Below are 22,045 nucleotides of genomic sequence, written 5' to 3' on the forward strand. Positions count from 1 at the left end.
TTTTAAACGGGCACAATAGTATGCGTCTACCAAGAAAAAGGGATACCAGAGGAAGCAGCATCATTTATAACATTAGCAGTTATGGGGGCCCACAACTGTATGTTATCCTTTTAAAAGTCCATGATTACATCAACTAATCTTTACCACAGAATCCAGAAGCTAGATACGCCTATAGCAGCTGGGATCCTGCCAATTGCCTTTTTTTTTTAAACAGGCACAATAGTATCCATCTACCAAGAAGAAGGGATACCAGAGGAAGCAGCATCATTTATAACATTAGTAGTTATAAGGTCCCACATCTGTATGTTATCCTTTTAAAAGTCCATGATTACATCAACTAGATCAGGGGCTTTATTTGACCGGCTGTCCGAAATATTAACAGTGGTCTCATCCATGCTGAAACTGATTTCCAATGGGAACTGTGGAACGCCAACTGTGTCCCCAAGTATTTGACATCCCCATATGAATAAATCAATATGAAATTCTCTAACCATTTCTCAGGGTTAATATTAGATCCAAATCTCTCTGACAATGCTGATGGGGTTTTGTACTATTAGCTAATTCCCAAAATCCCTTGGAGCCCCTGACTTTAAATGTATAAATTAATTGTTACCAGGTTCCCTCTTTGAGTATGGTCTCCTTTTATTGATAGCAAGTTTATAGAGTGTCCGAGCCTCAGCAATGCGCTGTTAATTCCTGGGCTTAGTAGTTAGGGCTTTATGCAGGCTGCGGTTAGCGGTTCTACAATCGTTATCAAACCACCCTTGTTTTGGTGCCCCTTTATTCTTTGATTTCCCCTGAAAAAGATTTCTTGTAGGCTGGTTTAGGGAACTAAATGCATCCAAAAAATTGAGTAGTGGTGGGGTCGAGGTTAACAGACAGTTGAGTAGCACAGGATTAGACCAAAACAGCGAGCTCAGCAGTGTAGGGATGTAAATATCTCTTCAGCTTAACCTTGGGCCATCATTCGTTTGGGACAAACCAGTTACACCTAAAGGGTCTGAAGGCTGGGTGCAGGCAGGCATGTTGAGGATATATTTACTGGGTTATGGTCACTGAAGGTGTTCTCAATAACCCTCCCTTAGCTGGCATATGGTTCCATGTTCTTAGAGATAAAGATGTAATCGATAACTGAGCCGAGCCTTTTTCAGCAGCCAACAAACATAGGGGGCTGATTTTGGAGATCTCCCATAATTTTTGCCATGTTAAGTAGCCCAAAGTTGTGTAGGTTATTGTGCAGCTTCAAACCCCTCGATCAGCCCTGGCCCTATAAATAGATACAAAATGTATAAAGACTTAGTGACCTCGACTTTAAAAATAAGAGTTTCTTAAACAATTTGTCTTGCTATATGACTGTGTTGTAAAAATTCATGAGGAAAAAGTTAAACTTGTTGGTCAGAACAAGACACAAGATCTGTATCCCCATGTTTACATACAATTGAAACAATTCTATTCTGATCAGAGTAATTAAACCACCCCATGCTCTCTGACCTGTAAAAGCAACAGCAGAAACTGAGAATCTCTCAAAACCATTGTAACAATGTAAAATCTGTATTTGTAAAGCGCAAACTACTCACCCTTACGGGTCTCAAGGAGCTGGGGGCCGTTGTGGAAATTAAGTGAGCTATTGCCCAGAGTCATATGGTGCTGAGCTGCCCCCGGAGCCGGGGATTGAACCGTGAACCCTGTGCTCCGAAGTCAGCTGCCCTGGCCGCTGCACCACACCTCAACCATTCACACAGTTTAATCTGCGGCCTAGGTCTCTTGTAATATATTAATATCAAATTTTGTAACAAAGTCCAACCAAGATGGGTCCTGCTGTTTGACACAGATACCAGCAATGTTCCAACAGATCTGCTTAGTAACTGGCCCTTCAGGTGAAACCCAGTCCTCAAAGGAGGAGCTAACAGCATTACAACCAACCCTTGGTGGCTTAGAGGGCTCCTTAGGTAAAATAAAATCTAAATCACGTCTATAATTAAAATCTATAATTTGGAAGTTAGTATTGGAGATCTCACAAGCCTGCCAGCTACCGAAGGGGGACACAAGGGACCAAGCTGTGACCTAGGTTATAAAAATCTATTAAAGTACCCTAACGGGAGGACATCAGGCCCCAAATGATTGCAATTCTGACTTGGGATTAGACGGCGAGCTAGGTTCAAATGTTTACAGTTAATAACAATGCAGTCTTGTTACAGTTTCTTTGGTGTGGGGCTGATCCACCCTATCCTGCTGATGAAGATAATGTAGTTATACTCTTTGATGTTAAAATTTGAGTTTTTACCAAGCCAGTGTCATACCTTGTTCTGAAGTTGAGTAAATGTTTCCTCTGTGTCCAAAGGCAGGGCATGCACCTTTGTCATTACTGCCACGTAAGGACCAAAGTCAGGAGGAAGGCTAAGGCGTGGCAACTTGTCCTTACCCAACCATGTAGTACCTACAATTCCTCGAGCAATAGCAATACCCTGACCTTCATCCTTCAGCTGTGGGCAGGCCCACACAATGTCCTAAAGGTTTCCCCCACAGGCTGGACCTGATTACTTGTTGTATTTTTCTCAGTGTAATCTTTGCAAGGGAGGGGGGTCACACCGCTGCGCCGGGTATATAGACATGAACAGATACATGCCCAGCTTTGGTCACCAGGCCTGTGGCCCTGGTGGTACCATCAGGACACAAAGAGCTGGCAGGGCCTGAAGATATTGTAGACCTTGTTCCATAATATTGCCTTGTTAGGGCTGACTATACACTGTTTGATAAGTGAAGCACACCAACTTAATAAAATATTAGATTACTACACTTTTAAGTCCTTTCTCTCTGAAGCGTGCTACAGTGGGTTACTTGCTGCCTGGACACGCCTGAACTGAAACACTCTACTTCAAGTCTGTTCGACCTGACCACTGTGCACTTTTTGCTATAGCTGCTGCAAAAATATATATACAATTTTCTTCAGAATTTTGAAACAATATATTACTTCATTTCGACCAAAATCATTCAAAAAACATGTAAATCATAACTCAATGATTTATTTATTGTTCAGAGATTCACTGGTTCGTACTGAACAATTCACAACTTAATACACAATACTGCATTGAGTTATACATTGCCCAATGCATTTTGGGCTATTCACCCTTCTTCGGGGGCTTCAATCTGAAACATACCAAAGAAGTTTCAGTAAAACACTTTTTCAGACAAAGAAGAAATACAATTACATGATTTGTCAGAAAAAAATCCAATTCATTGTCAATTGCTAAATCATCAACGAATATACTCCCACATTGATTATACCCAATTTTGAAGTCTATTGTCTTTTCCAAAAACGAAATAAAACTAAAAGAAAAAAATGTGAAACAGAAAAAGAAGTTCCAACCACCGTGAGAACAATCTGTGAATTATTGCTACTCATTTTTCACTACAGCACCCTAGTGCCAGATACACTGAGTCCAAAATGCACTGTAACTTGTACTCACTGAAATATTAGAACACTCAATGAATACTGTAAATGATAAAACACATCACTCAGTAAAAAGACGTACTGCGAAGAACTGTCACCGTATAAATTAAGGTGTCAAGTATTATCATTATAAACACACCTTGTTGCTGTTGTAAACTCCACACGCTGTGTAAAGGTGCTGTCTCTCAATATACCAGGAAACCGATTGCAAAGTGTTGAAATCAAAGGATAATCGTTCACACGAACTACCTTTAAAATCTACAAGCAATGAGAAAAACTACCAGCCTGTCTCTACATGGAGGCTTACCTCCACATCAGTTTTTAGAACCCGTGTTCAGTAAGCATCAACGAGTCGCGCCAATGCACTGTGGTCCATACATGCACTGTGTTTCACTCCTCCTCACGCACCCCAAGATGCCGGTGTCAAACTATGAATAAAAAATATGCAATCTATCAATTCTGAAGTGTCTCACTTTTGAATCATGCCACGCTCTCAGCGACCCTGGTTCTTACCTTCGGTTAGAATTAAAAATGTGCAACCCGATAATCTTCCTCACGTCTACTCCATAAGTGCACGCACGCTTACGTCATTCTATCACGAGATCATGAACATAAAAAGTGGATACCTTAATGGTAAAAACTATCTAGTAAATAAAGCTCAGAGTACCCAAACAAAAGTGACCTGCCAAAAAAACCTGTTAATTAGAACAACCAAAAAATTATTTACTCGCCTCTACTGACTTAAGTCATGCTTTTAAACCGCAACGCAGTGGTCTAACATAAAAACATCTCATCTTCCCGAACCAGAACATGAAACAATAATCATTAATTACAGAGATTCAACTTTTAAACAGTGTACCTTTTAAATATTCCTCATGAAGTGATCAAAGTGAAAGAAAGTGTAAAGAATAAGGAAAAAGACAAACTATGCAGTAGTTTAAGGAGGCGTGGCATTCCAAGGAATACTATCTACATGCATAATAAGCCTGAAAAAAATCACAAACAACTTTTTTTTAACACCCAAAAACTGACTATAGAAAACATCCATAGTCTACTCTCTCATTGAGACCCCTGGGGTCCTGCGTATCCAGACACCTGATCCAGTACACTTCTCTTTGTAATAAGGATCTGGTCAGATCCTTCCCTGAATGTTGTTCGACTTTCTCGATTATTTGAAATTTAAATTGAGCTATACTGTGTTTGGCTTCTGCCTAATGGATAGCTAGACTGCTTGATTTATTTTGAGTCCTTATTGTGCTTTTATGTTCAGACATGCGTATTTTTATCTTCCGTTCAGTTTTACCTATGTATAAAAGTCCACATGGACATTTGATACTGTAGATAATATTATTGGAATTACTATCCAAGTTGTTAAATAATTTTATCGATTTACCAGTATGTGGATGTTGCAACATATTCCCTAGGATGACCTTGTTGCAATGTACACAATTGGTACATTTCCTGGTACCTCGAAATTCACTGGCGCTAGATGCCCGTGGTCTCATCATAAGTAGTTCTTTCCGGCTCTTGGATCTTTAATAGGCATGTAAAGGTTTATGCTTGAATATTCCATTAAACTCAATTTCACATTGCAGAAGATCCCAAAGGCGATTAATGATGGTTTTGATTTTTTTAGAGCTTGTGGAAAATTTCGACACAAAAACTTGTTGATGCCTCTAAATTTTTTGATTGTTTCATCAGTAGTTCATTTCTTGTTTTACGAGACACTTTTCCAATTGCCTGATCCAAAATCTCCTCTGGATAACCTCTGGCAATATATTTTTGTCATTGAACTGCTAAGTGTTTTTTGGTTGAAGCATTCTCAGAACAAATCCGTTTTATACGCAGAAATTGCGAATATGGTAAGTTTCGAATCAGATTTTGTGGATGGAAACTATGAAACTGTAAAGCGTTGTTTCTATCTGTTTCTTTCCTGAAGATCTCTGTGACAATATCCAGACCATTTATAGAAATCTGAACATCGAGAAATGTAATTGAAGTTTCACTGATGTTGTGTGTAAACTGTATCTGGTCATTGTAGGTGTTCAGTTGAATTATTCTGTTTTCCAAATTTTCTTGACTGCTGGTCCATAATACCAATATATCATCAATGAATCTACAAACAGTAGAAGATGTTCTTTCCAATCTTGGTTGTTCAATAGAAAACCAGCTTCTAATTTGGCCATGAATGTATTTGCGTACACGGGGGCCCCCGCAAAACCCATGGAAGTCCCCATCTGTTGAAGTAAAAATGTTCTTCCCATTGAAATTAGATATGGTGAAGACAAAAGTGCAGAGTTCTAACAAAAACACTTTATCTGCCTTAACATAACATATGTGAGACATACAAGCAGAAAAGTTAGGATGAAAATGTGATCATGTAGTAAAGGGGTTAAAATATGAGAGATACCATAGAAACAAGAAAAGATGAGTCTTGAAAGAGTGTTTTGCCAGTCCAGAGGCAAAGAATTAGTTCAGCAGGAAGGATAAGGCTGAGGCAGGTCTGCTTCCACTTACATTGAATATATTTACCTTACCTCTCCACGTATTTACTGAAACATTTTCCTTACTTTATGCCCTGGTAAAGTCCTGTTTTTCCCAGATCTTCCATCTTGCCTGCTCTTACTCCTCCACTTAACTCTTTTCTGATGCACAGTTTGTTCTTCATTTGCTTTCTTTATTTCATGTGAGACATATACCTAAGAACTTTCTGTATATTGCTTTGGTCAAAGTGATTCCATAAACGCTTGAAGCAGGTAAAATCAAGATGAAAACAATTATTGTTTCCCCTTTGGCCAGTTCATTATAAATTAGGTACATTTGTGGACCTGTCACTTGCCATTGCTTTTCAAGTTATTACATCCAACTGGCAATGTGCCAATAATGTCAATGGAACTAGTTGGTGGAATCTTCTATGTTCTCACCATAGACTTGATACAACATCGGCTACATCTACACTACAGATGATTAATGAAGGACCCTTTTTAGTTTCCACTCAGTGGTTACTTAAACAAAAGTCATAAACTTTCCAAGGATTCTACTATGATTTTCCAGCCCCCAAGACTGTTTTTCCCTTTCCTTTTTATTAGCATACATAGTTTATTCAACCAATGTTATTATATGAAATGAGTTATTTTATGACATAAATGTATTTTTATGATACATTTATAGGACATGTATCACATATTTTTTACATTCTTTTCTTTCTTTCTTTCTTTCTCTTCCTTTTTTGTTTCTTCTCTTTTTCTTTTGTTTCTCTTCCTTTTCCTTTTTCCTTTTTAATACATTATAAAACATAAAAATGCATTTCTTTCAGTGCAGAATTATGATCTTAATAAGTTAATTGTACACTTTAGCACATCTTTTAATTTAATATTATTTCTTGTAATAATTCTATTGCATAACCTTGGATTTTCATTTTATACAAATATACATTTTGTACATCTGTATTACACTGCAATAAAGCTTTTAATAAATAATACAAAAAAACAATTGTTATTTGTGTTGTGAAAACTCTACATTTTTAACTTCTCTTTTTATCTGTCTCCAGCTCCTATATTACATTCGGAATGTTCATTTCACAAATTCCAATGGAGAGGAGGTGTTTTTTGATGTCAATGGAAATCCGCCAGGAGTTTATGACATTCTTAATTGGCAAGTCACACCCAAACAAACCTTCAAGTTTGTAACAGTTGGTCGTTTCGACTCTAGAGCTTCCTCAGGGCTGGAGCTCACAATCAATCAGAGCACAATTGTGTGGAATGGAGTTGGGAAACAGGTAGTTATTGCCATGTCAAACTATTCCACAGTAAGTGAACCTATAGGAAAGCGTGGACTATTCTATCTTGATGTTAATTTTTAAAGTCTTGCCTCAACTGGTTTGGATTTATCTTTTATGGTTCGGCACAGAATCATTATCTCAGATGGCTGACAATGTTGGTTTCTTTTGACACAATGATAAAAGATAAAAGGTAAAAGGCGTGGTCTATTCAGCTAAAATAGAATAAAATAATTTGACAGAAAAGAGTCCCACCTTTTTAACTGACAGGATTTGTCTTAATAAGTTCTGGTCCAGTCAAGCCGCAGAATAGTACATTTCGCATTTCCAGAGTGACCAAATGTGTAAAAACGCAAGGGCTGGTGTGTTAAATCATGGACTGATTTGGTAAAGAGTTTTACTGTATCAAAGCCAGCAAGTCCTCCATCCTTCCCAGTGATTCGCAGTGAGATATATCAAAGGTTTGAGATCTTGTTTGTAGTGGCAAACCATTGATTTAATATCAATACCGGAAAGACTGTAGTATCCTTTTGCAAAGTGAAAGCTGTCCCTGAAGAAAAGCTTTGTCTTTGTGAATGTGGGCTATCTGGACATTGTGAGGAGTACTCAGCAGGACAGATGATTGCTGAATGTTCCCCCAATGTCATTTGGGTAATCATGAATTTCAATTGCAGCCCCTATCTCTTTAAGAGGCAAGTGCTGTAATTTTGGCATTTTGTGAATTCAAATTAAGTCACAGAAATCTGTTAGGATTAACAATGAGAATTCTTCCTTCCTAATATGCATGAGATCTCCTTAGTGAAGATTGTTGGAAATGGCCCTTTTAAGGGTGCTTTCCCTCGACCTTTTGTCCTTTCTGGTTTTCTGCTGATCTTTGTGCTAGCCTTGGAACTTTGAGCGCTTTGACACTGCCATTCAGTGTCAAAGCACTGTGCTTGTTATATATATGCTGGTGATTGGTGTACACGTGATTTGCTGACTTGAGTTAGCTGTAAGTCCCTTGTCGAGTGGTAAGACACGTACCTAGGGCATGTAACTAATGCTACTCCGTGGGCATGCAGCACTGGTTATGCCTCCCACGAAGGTACCTCTTCAAATGTACCACAGGTTTGCCATGGTGGGGCCTGTGTGTGCAGGTTACTGTTACTCAGCTTGACATTTAAAAGCTTCTTGCCAAAATCTGCATGTCTCTCGCTACATCTGAGTACTCCCTGGGGCACGCACCCCGAGCCTAGTTAGTAACTGAGGAAAGCATCCCCTGGGTCACATTCTATAATTAAGGGGGGGAGCATGTGGCACCACCCTCCCTGACACTTCCTGGACCCTGGAAACCCCATCACCAGGGGCCATAGGTCGATGTTCCAGTGCCCAGAAGTGGCATCAACAAACCTCAATTTGGGAGCAGCAGGGGGAGCCCCAGGGCCCTCACATTCCCAGTCGGCTCCTCACATAGTGCAGGAGCAGGCATTGCTCCTGCACTATGCAAACTCAATTTATCTATCCGCTCCAGAAACATATCTCTGCTGCCTCAAACTGGTCCCAAAGGCAGCAGTCTGGTTTTCAGTGACACCCGAAGATCTGCCCACATAACTGCTGTCTTGAGGTCCATCCTATGGCTACTATCTATTCCAAAATAATCTTCCAAACACTGACCAGTGTCCATGAGGTGGTAAATAGCAAAGCCCTACATTATTAATGATTAATTGTTTCCTCACTGCTCTACTTTTTCACTGCATTCTACCAAGAACCTGGAGTACCCTTAAGGGGTTTATAGGTGTTTTGAAATCCACCAGATAGGTGGTCTTCCCCTTCCTTTCCTTCACCTCATAGGAGGCCTGCCTGAGCTTGCTAGATGGCAAGTTGAGGGTGGGCCCACCAAGGAGGAATTCTGTATGGCACTGAAGGAGTGCCCCACCTTAGAGGGCTAGAGGCGGCATGCTGAAGCCCAGGAAGCAGGTGACACCTCTGGTGATCACCTTATCTAATGGGAATGACCTCCTGTATTGTGAGCCTGAGGTTCCTGGACAGGGGACAAACAGTGTGTGAGTAGTTATAAGTCCTACTTACTGAGACTGGCTCATGATATATCCCTGGAAGGACATTTCGGACAGGACCAGAACTTTGCCAGGCTTCTCCCCTACTTCTAGTGGTCTTGGATGAGGACAACCTCAGATACATGTTGTAGGTCTTGTCCCACCTGCCAGGCCAGCGGGAAAGCAGGGAAAAAGCTAAAGGCTCACCTGGTTTCTTTGCATGTCATTGGCTCCCCCTTTGAAAGCATGGACATCGCCATTGTAGGGGCCCTGGATGCCAAACCTGCCCTGGGCAATAGGTTTATCTTGGTTTTGGTTGACCATGACACTAGGTACCCCGAGGCCATACCTCTGAGGTCTGTGACTGCACCTGCAGTGGCCAAGGCTCTAATGGGGATTTTTATCCGAGTGGTGTTCCCAAAGAAGTGGTATCTGACAGAGGCACCAATTTTATGTCTGCATACATGAAGTCCATGTGGAATGAATGTTGGGTAACCTATAAGTTCTCCACACCCTATCACCCCATAACAAATGAGCTTAAGTGTTTCAACATAACCCTCAAAGGCATGATTATGGGCCTACCTGAGCCCATAAGGGGATGTGCAACATCATTTTGCCATGCCTATTCTTTGCCTACAGGGAAATACCACAGAAAGGAGCAAGGCTTAGACTATTTGAACTCCTCTATGGTCACCCAGTGAGTAGGTGTCTCAGTCAGATAAAGGAGGGGTGGGAGCAAGCTCCCAAGAAACCATGCCAGGATTTGGTTAGCTGCATTCTGGCCCTTAGACACTAGACTTAGAGATTCTGTAAGAAGTCATATGAGAATTTGGAGGTGATGAAACTCTGGTATGACCAGAAGGTCACTTGGTAGAGTTTCAACCTGGCCAGAAATTGTGGGTGATGGAGTCGGTCGATCTCAGAGTCCTTCAAGACCATGGGTCACGGCCCAATGAGGTGAAAGAAGGGGGAGACACCAACCTGGTATATTTCAAACACATAACAACTAAGGGTGCTCCATATCAATCATCTAAAGCCACACTTTGAGAGGTCTGAGGTCACAATGTACCCCAGTAGGATCTGGGGCAGCTTCGTCAGACGCCCCATTAACCAGTACTGTGGGAGGGGCAGGGGCTGATTTTTCAAACTCCCTGCCCTTCCCCTTCTTGGCAGCTGCCTGGGCCATTCCTCCAGGCTTCCTTGACTCCCCTGTTGGGCAGCCTTGGACCGTGTGGTCATACAGACCCACTCAGGCAATCCTAATATCTCCAGGTGTGACTTGAGCTCCACTACCTTCTAGACAGTGATCTCCATGTCACTGACCAACAGACAATCTACAGGCATGTCAGGGCTCACAGCTACCTTTAGGGAATCTGAGACCCCCCATTCAAAGGCAACCAGAGCCACTGGGTAGTGGCTGTCACGGTTGTCTGTGATCATTACCTGGTGGAATCTATTAATGATTACCTGCTCTGAGGACACCAAATGACACCTCGCAGAAGTCATATTGGCTCCTGTGTCTCTAAGAGCCCCTAATTCCTCATTGATGGTGACACACTGCCTATATTTGAAAGTACTTGAAGGCATGTGGACTTTTGGCATCATCTCTCTATCTCCCAGGGACACTAAAATAACCTCTGCTTTCCCCCCCAAGCTAACTGGGACCATCTCCTCCACAAGTGCTACACTGGCCAACCCTGGTATCTGTCCACTAGTGGGGGGCTGTGCCCTATTCAGCTATTTGGTGTCTCTCTTGTTGTGCCCCTATTTGTAACACTCATTTCACATATGAACAAAGGTCTGCTTGTCATAGACACTCTTTTATTTGTTCAGATTGGGGCTGGTTACTGTTCCCTTGGGAATTATTTGGGGGGCCTTTAGAGAACTTCTTATTTTTACGTTTTTCTCCCCCTCTTTCTCTGGTGGGAACCCTGACCACCATTTAGGGAGTCCTCCCAGATACCTTCTTGTGACCCTGGTGCTGAGCCAGCAGTCGGCCTCCTTAGCAAGCTTCCTGGGGTCAGTAAGCTTACTAGCTACAAGGTGTTGGTGTAACTATGAGAAACAATTACTGAACATGTGCTGTCTTGCAGATTGTACAGCCCATTGTAGTCATTCACATCACTGGCCTTCACCCAACCATTCAGTGCCTTGCAAAAGTAATCCACAAAATCCACCCAGAACTGCTAGGGTAGCTGATGGCTGTCCCTACATTGTGCCTGTACTTTCGGATAAGGGTGTCCTTCTGTAGAGGGAGGGGGAACGTCATCTGTCCCCCTTTCCTAAGGCCAGCAAGGCATCCCTCCCTCATTAAGAATGTGTGTCCAGAGACTGGCCCCCAAATCCTCTTCAGGGATCCTATGAATCTCTGGGGCAAGCTCATAAGCTTCAAACCACATATTTATGTCATCCCCAACGAATAAAAATAGGCACCAGATCCTTGTGAACTGTGGACCATTTTGTCTTCAGTGGACACTGTAGTTATGCTGTCACCATTGTTGCTGGACTCCACTTGTTTGGTTCTGATGTCCAGCTCTTTGAGACTTAGCTCATGGGCCATTCTCCTTTCCGCAAAGTCCAGTTTCTTTGCAGCCAAAGCCCTCTCAGCCTCAGTCTTTCTCTCCTCTGCTTCTACGTTTAATGTGAGCAGCTGCAGTTTGAGCTCCCTCTCAGCCTTTCTGCCATCTAGCTCCTCTAGGGAAAAACCACAGGAAGACACACTACTCTCTGCCCTGACAATGGGCTCCCTTCCTGGGGTTGAGTTGTCCTCCTCACCCCCAAGTACTGCAGCTCAGGGCCCGTGCCCAGGTCCTCCTCTTACTTCTCAATACCCTCCTCCTCATCCTGGTCCTCTGTTATTACCAACAACTGATGAGTCTCCACCCATGCCCCCAGAGCCTTCTGGAGCTCTAGCTTCCTGGTGCTCTTCTTGGTTGAAAGTCCTTTTACCTACAGAACTCCTTGAGCTCAGCCACAGTGCCCCTCTCCTGTTTGATGAGTTCTAATTCCATTCATGAAGGTATGGTCAGAGGCACAGACAATCAGGTAGAATGAGAGTGAATTTGGAGAAATCAAAAAGATCCAATCAAGGAGAATTTTGAAAACTCAAATTTGTATCAAATTATTGATATGGGATTTTAGTGTTACAGAAGACCAATTCATGGCAATGCACAAATAGAAGTACTGAATCCCACCACTGAATACCACTGTGGTAAATTGGGTTGTTGGTTGAGTGGGTGAAAGGCTACTCAAGCAACAGTCAACAATCCTTATCAGGGTGAACCACAAAAAGTCATAAAATTAACCTGTGTTTAACCCTCTAGTAGCTTGGCGCAAAAGCAGTCAGGCTTAACTTAGAGACAATGTGTAAAGTATTTTTGCAGCACGCAAACAGTAATAAAGTGAGACGACAACTCAAAAAAATTCCACACAAATTTAGAAAGCATAAAGTATATTTTAATAAATTATTTGACACCAAAACAAAGAAAAAAATGGAGATATGCAATTTTGAAGGTTTTGAAAAAATCAAGCAGAAAAAAGCAAAAAGCTCCAACCGCGGTTATCTGGTCACGGTGGACCGGGTCCAGGTCATAAGTTCAGGCTGGTTGCGATAGAACGCAGGCCGGGTACAGGTACAAGTTCAGTTCGCTTGACAAAGTATCTTTTGGTCCGACTATCATGATGCAGAGTAATTGTGTAGAGCTACGAAGGCTGGGGTCAAGGAGTCATCGAGGAGGAGCTGCTAGGCAAAGTCAGGCATCAAAATGTGTTGCGCAGTGGTGGAGTCAAAGAAGCCTGTTATGTCCCTATGGCTTGAACAGGGGGCCAGTCAATTGACCCATGAGGATTACCTGGAGTCCTGGGTCCACACAGGCAGGCTGGATCCAGCAGGGCATGTCATAGCAGCAGAAGTGTCAGCAAAACTGTCATTCTTCTTGGCAGAGTCCACAGGTCCAGAAGTGATCTGAAGACTGGGGTCTCACGGTCCACTATTTATACTGGGAGCCCACTTTGAAGAGGGCACAATTTATAGAGCCCTCCCCCTAGAGAGGTGCCTGGAATTTCCTTCCTCCATTCCCTGACCCCAGATTATCTGGTGTCACAATAGACTAGAGTGAAATACTTTGTGAGTGTGCTGGAGTACTGCCTTTGAGTTTCAAGTATGGTAGGTGACAGCTCCAGCCCCTGATCCTGCCATAGATGGTCCATCCTGCCAACAGCCAGACCCTCTATTGTGATGTTGACTGGGAGGAATATACAAAGGCCAACTGGCAGTTACACCTAGTCATGTGACCCAGGAACAGGCTGCAAGCACCAAATGGTTAGGACAAGGAATGTCAACTTTCTAAAAGTGGCATTCATATTGTGACTTAATGCGACTTTACCATTTAATTTAATGACAATTCTTCAGACACCAAACATGACATTCTAACCTGCTCCAATCAAAAGCTATCAGTTATTAAATGTAATAAGGTAATCTAATGTTATCCTATGGTAGGCCTTGGTTCACTGACAAAATATTGCCTCTGGAAATATTGAGATACAAAAATATTGTGACATAGATAACAATGTCAAAAATATTGTACCCTATACTTATAATGGTAAATACAAAAATATTGAAAAAAATATTGTCACTAATATGTAGTATAAAATATTATTTTTCAAATATATATAAATGTAAATAGTAAATCTAAAATATATTAAATAATATTATTATAATACAAATAAAATATATTTAATATTTAGTTAAAAAATGTAACATTAAATTAATTTAAAAAAGGTTCAACACATATACTATATATATATATATATATATATATATATATACATATATCTAGTTAAAAAACTATTAAGAAACTATTCATTTTAATTTCTATTATAATAACTTTTTTACTATTTTCAAAATATAAAAATATATATATATATATATACATATACAAATACCCAATAACATAAAGGGGCCGATTATGATATCGGTCGGAAAGCAGCAACCGCTAGTCAGAAGCTTTCCGACCACCGTTAGAGGCTTTCCGACCGACACAGTTGGTTTGCGGTCTGACTGCCGAATTACAATGTCGGTGGTCAGAACGTGAACAGGCTGGTCATTCCGACATGGTGCCGACCGGTCCTGGAGTCTTCCAGCCGGTTGGAACTGCACTGTAAACCCTATGGATGGAATTTCTGCCGTTGGGATTATGATGTCGGTTTCCCACAGCCTTTCCGTGCTGGACTTTTCGACATGGAAAGGCTGTCGGAAAATGACTTTGGCCTATGGATGGTGTCAGAGGGCGCACCTATGGTGCCCCCTGTAAATCTATGCACTGTGTGACACGCACCATGGGGTGTGTGTAAAACCCTGCACCCACTGCCTGCCACACAATGCAGGGTTCTACAAGGGGGTACCCTAGGTACTCCCTCGACCACCAACCGTGGGCCGCGGAGGCATGGGGCCCTGCTAGGGACCTCAAAAGTTGCTTTCCATGTTGGAAAAGCCGGCACGGAAAGGCTGTCAGAAACCGACATCGTAATCCCGACCACAGAAACACCGTCCTTAGGGGATTGCGGTGTGGTTCCAACTGACAGGAATACTCCGAGAACCGGTCAGAAATGTGTCAGAATGAATGGCCGGGTAACCTGACTGCTGACATTGTAATCGGGCAGTCAGACCGCAAACCGACCAAGTGGGTCGGAAAGCCTCCGACCGCGGTCGGAAAGCTTCCGACTAGCAGTCAGACTCTTTCCGACCGACATCGTAATCGCCCCTAAATTATTAACTACACAACAATTATAAAATAAATCTAATTTACTTACTACCCACTCTGCATCCCAACAAAACACACTATTCACACCTGAAACCTAATTTCAAAAAAATAATTATACAATTACCATAATTAATTATATATTGAACAATGAATAATAATTCTTAATTAATTAAAAATGATTTACTTCCCAACCTATTCCCTTACAAAACACACAACTCAAAGCTAAACTAAATAAAAAATAACAATTATACAATTAACATAATTCATTATCAAGAAAAGAATTATTAACAATTAATAATTAATTAATTTCCTTTCCACCGTCAACCCCTACAATACACACAACATGCACTTAAACTTAATCAAAATAAACAAATAATTATCATTTAAATAATGAAAAGTTATTAAACTTTATATAATAATGATTTATAATTAATTTACCCCCACCATAAACCCCTACAAAACACATTACCGACCCCTGAAACTTAATTGGAAAAAAATACTCATACAATTAAAATAATTAATTGCCAATTCAATAATAGTAATGAAAAAATAATTATTCATTAATTTTAGTTAATTAACTTCCCACTCTGTACCCCTAAAAAACAAACAACCCAAAACTATAACTTAATTTAAAAAAATCATTATACAATTAACATAACTAATAATCAATTAACTACAAAATATTAATTACAAATAAGCTATTAATTAAGTATAATTAAATTGCTTCCGACCCTGTACCCCTATAAACCCCACAACCCACTACAGTAATAAAAATGAAAAATAAAGTATAACATTTAATTTCCAAACTACTAATAATTAAATATCAATATTTTAAAACACATTAATACTTATAAATACACTTTAAATTATATACAAATAAAATGTATAGTAAAATACATCAAAATAATCAAAAACGATATTAACAACTATGTTTTATTAAAAAATATTAATGTTTTCAATATTTCTATAGAGTATAATAATGACTGCAATATTTTTAACATCAGTATTACTTACCTAAAATCAATAAAGATATTCTTGCGTACAATATTTCTATATCACGATATTCTATATCTTTGTAGGACAATATTTTTTTCCAATATTCTTTCAGAATACTGTAGGCTTTGCAGTAGTGAAAAATTAATTTAAGAGTGTTTTTTACTACCATGACATGTAACGGTTAAGAGTATATTTTCAACTATTTAGATATACAGCACCCTACCCTATGGGCTGTTTTGGGTCTACCCACGGGCTGACTTGTATGTATTAAAAGGGAAGGTTTAGGCCTGGCAAAAGGTTTTTTTGCCAGGTCGAAATAGCAATCTAAAACTGCACACGTAGGCTGCAATGGCAGACCTGAGACATGTTTAGTGTTCCACTTAAGTGGGTGGTACAATCAGTGCTGCCGGTCCACTAGTAGCATTTAATTTACAGGCCCTAGGATCATGTAGTACCACTTTACTAGGTACTTACAGGTACAATAAATGAGCCAATTGGTTGAAAACTAATTTCACCATGTGTAAAGGAGAGCACAAGCACTTTAGCAGTGGTGAGCAATGGTAAAGTGTGCAGAGTTCTAAGGCCAACAAAACGAACTCAGCAACAGCAGAAGGAGTAAGGCAAAAGGTTTGGAGGAAGATCAATTCTGAATACCAAAGGCTTTCAACTTCTTAACCAATCATTCCTCAGAAAAATCTTTAGGCGCCTATGTATAACGCATTATACAGAGCTTCAGAAAACTGACAATCACCTACCTGACTTTAGGGTAATTTCCTCGGAGCTATCCTAAATCATGTAAAATATTTAGTTAGATATGTATATTTCTCTTTCATGTTGGAAACAGTTTTAAATTTACAGAAAGTAAAACCATAACTTTACGGTCTTTCTTTTATCTTTGTTCTTGCATCCAAGATTCCTCGTTCTGTGTGCAGTGAAAGTTGCCCTCTTGGATACAGGAAGATAGCCCAACCAGGGAAACCTGCCTGCTGCTTTGACTGTATTTTCTGCTCTGAAGGTGAAATCTCCAACAAAACTGGTAAATTCTGGTACAGTTATAATATTATTTTTACTTTCCTTATTTGGGAGTGGCATTGAATTGTGCAGGCCCAGAATACTCACCTCTGACATAAGTACCTGCTGTCTTTCCAACTTCATGAGATCACCTAGGAGGTGTTTTCAACGTTTGCATGTAACTACCAAGACTAGGAATTGCTTTAAGAATGGGCCTGAAAATACCAATCCCTGCCCAAACCTCTGTTTGCGAAGGGGTCAGAATTATAATATGCAGTCGTTATCACATCCAGAAATTTAGTAAATAGTACAGAGGTGTTAATTACTGGGTATGATAATTGCATCCCCCAGATGAATTTAAGAGGGTCAATCCTTCCTGAATTTAACAGAGGACACTGCCAGTTAATAACTATGCAGATTTTATTGTTGTATGCTACAAAAAGTGAATCTTATGCTGTGTTTCATAGGCCAACTTGTAGCAGGTGATAAATATTACACCTGAACCAGCCTTGTGTCGGATCAGGTGTGATAAGTAACATCCTCTCCTCTAGAAAATTCATAAGGGGGCCCTAGGTGTAGGAAACTTCTAGGACAAGCAAGACATCAATTCCACTCAGGAAGGGTTGAGGTGGTCAAACCAAAGATTACGAGTGGAGGGAGACAAATTGACTCACTTGTTGGGTTTGCCCGGAATTCCTGTGAGATCAAGTATTCAGCCCTGGAACAAAACCTTTTGACCTAAAACTTGCTTGCTTTGAATAATGACATCTTCTGATGTTTTTAATGGAACTCTTCAACGTTTTTACTGACCACAGGAATGTACAGATCCTATAAAGTACGTAGTGCAGGAATAGCAGACAAGCCTGTTGGGCATGTTTTTATCCTTGGTTTGTTGACGCAGTCCTTGTGGATGCTCTTGTAGCTGTCCAGGATGGTGGTGGCGATGTCTGTGGCTGAGGTGGAGTTCATCCAGGTTACCGTGAGGAAGGTGTGTCTGGCCGATGGAGTTGAGCAAGTCTAAGATCTCCACGGCGTGCTTGTGGAGGGAGCGTGTGGTGATGTAATGAATGTGCTTTTCACTAAAAGGACACACCCAAACCCTGCACTCCCACTTTGGAGGCAAACATATCACTGCACATTTAAATAATACACTTTAAGCAGCCCCCCTAAAGACGAGGAAAGGAGGCATCACTCCCTTTAGGCGAGGCAAGAAAACAAATTCAGGTGCATTTAACACAAGTTTATTCATGCAATATTTTAAAAGGTAGGCCAAATATATCAGTAAATACAGATTCCCAAATGCCAATTAACTACAATAAACAATTAGAATACCATGTAGTATATATACAAATAGCAAAGATTAGAATATATATATATATATGTATAATGGTTAGGAACACCTCACTGACTGAATTTGCATCATCCTTGCCAACTCAAGCTAGGGAAGCCCTTCAATAGCCCAGGAAGGAGTTCAGTCAGGACTCAAGTTCTCTCACCTCCACAGCAATACATCTATTCTATGGTGAACTTCCAACTGGCCCCCGAAGGCTCCCAGCTTTAATACCATTACTCAACGTGAGGCGAAGCTTCTAGAAAACCTCGCCCCCTTCTCATGAGAAAGAACCGAGCTGGCTGTACCAGTCTGCGTCAAGGCCAAGACGGAGGCTGGCCAAGCTCCCGTATTTTGACTTCGAGGCAGAGTTGGCCATTCCACAATAATATCCAGTTCACTCTGGTCAGTGAGGAGCAAAAAACAAGTGAAGAGCAAATACCTGCCCTCCCCACTTTGCAGCTACGTGCGGGCAGCAAGGCAAAGCCAGACATGAGGCCATGTCAAAGCAAATAGTAAGCACTTATAATTCTGTGCACTCAAAAGCAAGGCAAAGTCAGAAAACAAGATGACATGAGGCCATGTCAAAGCCAGTAGTAAGGGCTCATAATTCTCATAACCCAAACAACTTGCAAGCACTGCTGTGCATGCAGGAGTAAGGCAAAGTCAGACATGAGGCCATGCCAAAGCCAATACTCAAAGTCAGAAAACAAGATGACATGAGGCCATGTCAAAGCCAATAGTCAAAGTCAGTAAACAAATTGACATGAGGCCATGTCAAGTGTGCATCACTGCCCACAACACTGCACTTCGAAGCCAAAGAGTACCTTCCACACCTCTCTCTCCCTCTCCTGCTTTCAAATGCACATCCCACACCTTCTATTCTTGGTAAGACTATTTCTACTCTGTGACAGCTCCCACTGAAAGACAGCAAGATTACAAGAATGAAGAGAAGCAGGCATATCCAGGACTGTCCTACATTAAGGCTAGGGTAAAATAACACACTAAAGTCAGTTAAAATAGTGGTAGTTGAAGGTCATCATAGGGTGCCAAACTACAAGAGCGCCTCTTTCACTACAGGTGAGCAAGAAGCAGATGAGGTAGTCAGGTTCGGTGTTTGTCGGTCATGCGGTGGGAGGGACTGGTGTTCAGTGGAAGGCGAAGGTGCAGCTGCAGTTCCGCCAGTAAAACTGGCCTTGGATGTCCATCTGACGGGCGCGGAGGGCATGCCTTTTGCGTGCCAGCGGCGTGGCCACACAGCGGCCGCCATAAGTAGTGTGAGGGGGAGGCTTGGCAGCTGTGAAGCATGAAAACGGAAAGTGGGAATCATTGCGGGGGGCGGGGCTACGGGGGACTAGCAGTGGCAGGGAAAAGGCGCAAAAAGGAGAGAGGAGAAAGTAAAAACAGTGAGAAAAAAGAAAGCCAGAGAAAGGAAGGAAGGAAAAAGAAAGGCAGAAGGCAGACAGATGGCAGAGGAGCAGCAGAGCAGAGAAGCTTCCCATGGGACCACCAGGGATGAGGCGCAGGTGGGTGCCTCAAACCACTGACCATAGGGTCAGCCCCAGCAGATACGCAGGGAGCAGCTTCCAGGCCGAGCTGTGCAGGGAAGATAGCAGTCCACTCACAAGATCAGTGGATTATCATTGGCACACTGATGGGAAGACCGCTTTTACATGCATGCAGTTCTTAAACAGAATAGGGCCAGGCAGGGGCCTGGAGCTTCCACACTTCATTTGCCCATTTAGCCTAATAACCAGCTCCAGGTTACCGTTTTTGGTGTTACCTTTTTTCACAACCAAGACTACTATTCACACATAAGTGCTTACATTTTGCTATACTAACCATCCCATCTGTTGAAACGGTACGCCCTCTAAAACAATACAAATATGTAATTAATAATAACAGTGTCCTCTTGTTTTTGGGAAACAAGTAAAATAAATATTCTAATCCAGATATGCCTTATTATTACATCCATTTTTCATTGATTACAGATTCGACAGAATGCATGAAGTGCTTTGACGATGACTGGCCCAATCAACAGAAGGACGAATGTGTTAAGAAACCCATGGAGTTCCTGTCCTATGAAGAGCCTTTAGGCAAAGTGTTGGCAGCAGCATCCCTGGGTGTAGCTGTCCTTCCAGCTGCCATTCTGATCATCTTTATTCAGCGTCAAAATACTCCTCTTGTCAAAGCTAACAACCGAGAGCTCAGTTATGTGCTGCTGGTCTCCCTCTGCCTCTGTGCCCTCTGTTCGCTGGTCTTTATTGGGCGCCCTGTGACTGCCTCCTGCATTGTCAGACAAGTAGCTTTTGGAATCACCTTTGCTCTTTGCTTATCTTGTATTTTGGCCAAGACAGTCATAGTAGTCATAGCCTTCAAAGCCACCAATTCAGACAGCAAAATAAAGCGATGGGTTGGACCTCAACTCGCCAAATCCATCGTCATCATGGCAATGTCATTCCAGGCAATTCTTTGTGCACTGTGGCTTATTTTATCGCCTCCTTCTGTCGAAAGGATCACGTCCTACAAGATAGGGACTATCATTGTGGAATGCAACAAAGGCTCCCCTGTTGCTTTCTGGTGCATGCTGGGATACATGGGTCTACTAGCAATGGTAAGCTTTGTCGTTGCTTTCATATCCAGGAAACTTCCCGACTGCTTCAACGAGGCCAGGTTTATCACCTTCAGCATGTTGGTCTTTATCAGTGTTTGGCTGTCCTTCATCCCGACCTACCTCAGCACGCGAGGGAAATACATGGTGGCCGTGGAGATTTTTGCCATTTTGTCTTCCAGCTGTGGCCTAATGTCCTGTATCTTTATCCCCAAGTGTTACATCATTCTCCTGAGGCCAGATATGAATACTAAAGATTTTCTTTTGGGACGAGGAAAATTTAACACCAAAAAGCTGAAATAAGTTAATGACAGATGGATAAAGTGGCCCTTCAGGCTGATATAATTTCTCATAGAAAATTGCATCGATTGTAAAACAGATCAGATGAAAATAAAGGCTACAAGCTCACAGCTCTGGTTTACCCAACTGAGGTGTTGTTTGAAGCTGTATAACTGCACATAACACATCCCTTATTAACTTATGCACAGCAGGATGTTTATGACGACCAATAGGGTGTATTAAATTGAAGGATCATTAGGTCTTTTGGAGGTGTAAACAGTATTTAGAGACTATTGCACTTAATATACAATTATTGGGTGTCTTTATCTGGGTGAAGTAACAGAAACAAGGCAGGAGTATCTGCAGAGCACACGTTTACCCCCAAAGTGGGTTCTTTGAACTATTGCCAAATAATAGAACTTTACTCAAATCAGTGAGACTCATTTTATAGATGTGGGAAGGATAATGGCTGAGAGGAACTACCTGGGTTCATACATGTGAACAGGGGGTAAATAAAGATCCATATAGTGGATGCATCAGTCCATTGGGCCCACACATCTGGTTCCAGGTAGTGCTTATTCCAAAGCAAGTCACTTCATCTCAAGATCAGGAGTCGACTAATGATTTATACAAGTTGCTAAAATGTAGCTTGTGGCTGCACTGCGCGATTATCAAATCCATGAACAGGCCTATGAAGAGAATAATCGCAGGTGTTCTAAACCCCACATGAAGACAAGAAGACAACACAAAGGGAATGACCCCAGAAATGTGCAGGGAATCTGGGAGGGCTGAAT

The 22,045-nt window shown here is 41.4% G+C and overlaps 1 protein-coding gene across 1 annotated transcript in view; it reads left to right on the forward strand.

The window, feature by feature from the left end:
- Window positions 1-21,275, forward strand: part of LOC146809778 (extracellular calcium-sensing receptor-like) — a 91,364-nt gene extending 70,089 nt beyond the window's left edge. The window contains exons 2-4 of the mRNA XM_085614891.1: window positions 7,002-7,229; window positions 16,933-17,056; window positions 20,353-21,275. Coding sequence (XP_085471017.1) covers window positions 7,002-7,229; window positions 16,933-17,056; window positions 20,353-21,275 — 1,275 coding nt within the window. The remainder of the gene's footprint in view (window positions 1-7,001; window positions 7,230-16,932; window positions 17,057-20,352) is intronic.
- The last annotated feature ends 770 nt before the right edge of the window (window positions 21,276-22,045 follow it).

This window comes from Triturus cristatus, chromosome 7 (assembly GCF_964204655.1).
Source record: "Triturus cristatus chromosome 7, aTriCri1.1, whole genome shotgun sequence".
In the NCBI taxonomy this organism is placed as follows: Eukaryota; Metazoa; Chordata; class Amphibia; order Caudata; family Salamandridae; genus Triturus; species Triturus cristatus.